This window comes from Nematolebias whitei, chromosome 12 (assembly GCF_014905685.2).
Source record: "Nematolebias whitei isolate Nwh7 chromosome 12, NemWhi1, whole genome shotgun sequence".
NCBI classification, from domain to species: Eukaryota; Metazoa; Chordata; class Actinopteri; order Cyprinodontiformes; family Rivulidae; genus Nematolebias; species Nematolebias whitei.
This window is the reverse complement of record NC_056509.1, coordinates 44,836,849-44,839,788: the sequence shown is the minus strand read 5'-3', so window position 1 is coordinate 44,839,788 and position 2,940 is coordinate 44,836,849. Positions and strand designations below refer to the sequence as shown.

The 2,940-nt window shown below is 39.0% G+C and overlaps 1 protein-coding gene across 1 annotated transcript; it reads right to left on the bottom strand.

Moving 5' to 3' along the window:
- Positions 1-2,161: 2,161 nt before the first annotated feature.
- Positions 2,162-2,675, bottom strand: ptrhd1 (peptidyl-tRNA hydrolase domain containing 1). The gene is made up of 2 exons (XM_037685647.1): positions 2,463-2,675; positions 2,162-2,351 (listed from the first exon to the last, which is right to left on the bottom strand). Exons 1-2 carry the CDS (start codon positions 2,670-2,672, stop codon positions 2,181-2,183), a joined length of 381 nt encoding a protein of 126 aa, XP_037541575.1. The 5' UTR covers positions 2,673-2,675; the 3' UTR covers positions 2,162-2,180.
- Between the last annotated feature and the right edge of the window lie 265 nt (positions 2,676-2,940).

The window sequence follows — 2,940 nt, the reverse complement described above, 5'->3', positions numbered from 1 at the left end:
TACTTTTAGCTATGCTGCATTCGCTAGCCTTTAAATACTTTTAGCTACCGTGGAATGAATGCATACAACTGAACAGACTTTAAACTGCAGTTGTGAATTTCTCTTTAAGTTTCTGAAAAACAAACCACCCCTGAGTATCTGCTGCCTGTCTGAGAATTTTTACTTTTCTTTTGAAAACCTGTCCAACAACTCGTTGAACATGTTTTCAAAAGGTCAAACTATAATTTAGCTGACAGAAAATGTGTCAGATGTGAACTATTTTAAAAACTGATCACTGGCTGAAAACCAGAGAAAACAGGTTTTATCACAAAGGCTGGACGCGCTTCATGAATCTTATCCTTCGAGGCTGGAAAATTCAAATTTTACTGCTTTGGAAAAAGTTTAAAAGACGTGAAAAACTGCACTTTAAAATGATCAAATGTTTGCAGAAACAAATACATTAATACGTGTCTGTCTCAAACTAAAATGTGCAGACCAAATTTCTACATTTGTATTAATAAAATAAATTACTGGTGATAAAAATGCAAAACATTAAGCAGTGTTTTTCTAAAGGCTTCCTTCCTTTCTTAGATAAATAACATTAATAATTGATTTTTATGTATGTAAATGTTTCTGTTCAGTGTTCTGACACAACTTCTGTTGTGATTTGGCACCAAATAAATAAACTGAATTGAATTAAAGCAGTCCTGGTTTGATGTTAGACTCTCAGCTACTACCACACCAAATTGTATCACAATATGCACAAAAACGCTGAATTTCATCCAATTTTTCTGTTTTTTAAGGTCAGAAGTATGCATACATTAATCAGTTGTAGATGTACATCCAGTGATTATTTTGTGAAAGTTGAATTAAATCCGTCCAGTGGTTCTTTAGATATTTTGCTAACAGGCAAACACACAAAGATATGGGCAAAATCATCAGTTGAATCTGAAAATACTTTCTGTAACTAGTGGTAAGTTTGTTTTTGGCGCCACCTAGTGGACTTCTAGGTTTTGCTCCGTGAAAAAGTGTTTTTTGTTTGTTTTTTTAGAGGTTTGTCAGGATGTTTATTTGAAAAACAGGAGGAGGAGGAACACTCAAAGTAATTTATGTAAGAAACAGGACCTGGTTGCTCATCCTTCAGACAAAGATAGGGTCAGGAACCCTCCACAGGTCCCCAAACATCAACTTTGTGCCCCTAAAATGACATACAATATTAACATTTATATTCCCAGTAAGTGTTACCAGAGTAGAACTGTTTTGTGGTCTTTATTGGAATGTTTGCAAACTTTAATAAAAAAAAAAAAAGATCAAGTGTTTAATGCTTTGTGGGTTGGAAGCTGAATTTTGATCCTCGACTGGATGACAAGTTTTTAGTAAAGAGCTCTTCGAAACGTTCTGCTGATTTCTTCCAACACTTTTCGGAAATTAAATAATAATAAATAAAAAAAACAAGGAATAAAGTGTGTTTTTGTGACTGAAAGTCGGAAATCAAGAGCCCAAACATCCATTGTAACAGTTTTTTTAATAAACATCACTTTGTCACTTTTTGAGTTTGAGCATTTTGTTTCTGCCAGAATGTTTATTAGATCAGAATCACAGAGACCGGCTGCGATTTGAGCTCGGCCCTGCTGCAGAATTAGACTATAAACAAAAACATTGCTCTGAATATTTTCAGTCACAAAGAATGGAGGGGAAATAAGAAATATGGACAGGAAAACATGTTTTAAAAACTCATAGAAAACACAAAGATTAAAGTAAACTTTTATTACATGGAGGCAACATATTAAAAAAAGTAAAGGTGTAGTAATAATTGAAGGAATCGCCCATTGCACCCATCGGTTAATGATGACAAGATATGTAGTCTCACGTGTTTGGATCTAACCCGGTCACAAAGATTATGCAAGATCCATTAGAGCTTACAGTATGTTCAGTATGGGATGACTCTCAGCTACTACCACACCAAACTTTAGCTCAGCATCTGTAGAAGTGACTGAAGTTTAGTCTAGTAAGACGGGTAACAAAGGCTTTTTAATTACTTTACTGAGACTGAACAAAGAAAGAGCCTGATCATTAGATTTAATCACATTTTCCCAGTTTAATCCTGTAAATACCAGCAGTGTGTGATGAACACAGGTTTGTTAAATGTTGTTTTATAAAAACAAAACAACCATCTGTCCTCCGCAGGAGAAAAGCTCCCATCATTTGAAGAGTTTGAGCTTCCGCAGCAGCGGCTGCACCGTCTCTTTGTGGCAGGGCTTCAGGGCCAAACACGTCGGCATGTTCTCCGGCTGCTCGACCCACACTTTGTGGGCCACGCCGGCCTCCGTGAGGCGCTCCGACAGGCCGGAGAGGGCGGCTTCGTCCGGGGCCTGGAGACCGGAAACAACCGCTCAGCTCAAGGCTACAAACAGCCAGGAGGCTCGGACATCTTTCTTTATTTTAATCATCAAATAAACGCCTGTAAATGACAGCGAGCTTACCCCCAGCACCACCTTGTGCATGGAGTCCAGCTCCGCCAGGTACCGCTGGGTGTCCGGGTCTCCGTAGTGCAGGTGGATGGCGGCGGTGGCGGCGTGGCAGGCCTGCGTGATCACGGCCCCCAAGGGCCACGACAGCTCGTGGACCAGATCCGAACGGACCACCACGTACTGGACGAGCCGGCTCGAAATCCCGGCATTTGGAGCCGCCATCTTTAGACCAAAACGGAAGTGATTTTGGTTTATTTATTTTCCGGGTCGAAATAATGACGTTTAAAATCTGCGACACCGCCCTCTAGCGGTGAGCCGTGAGCGGTGCACGACGAAACGTCACGTCAAATGATTCAATTAAAAAACAATAAAAAAAAATCTTTAAATTAGTTCAAATAAATCAGGAAAAAAAGTGTTTCTCATAGAGATTAAATCGAGTTTAAAATTCAAAATCATTAATGAAAGACCTAAAACGCTCAGTTTTATTAGT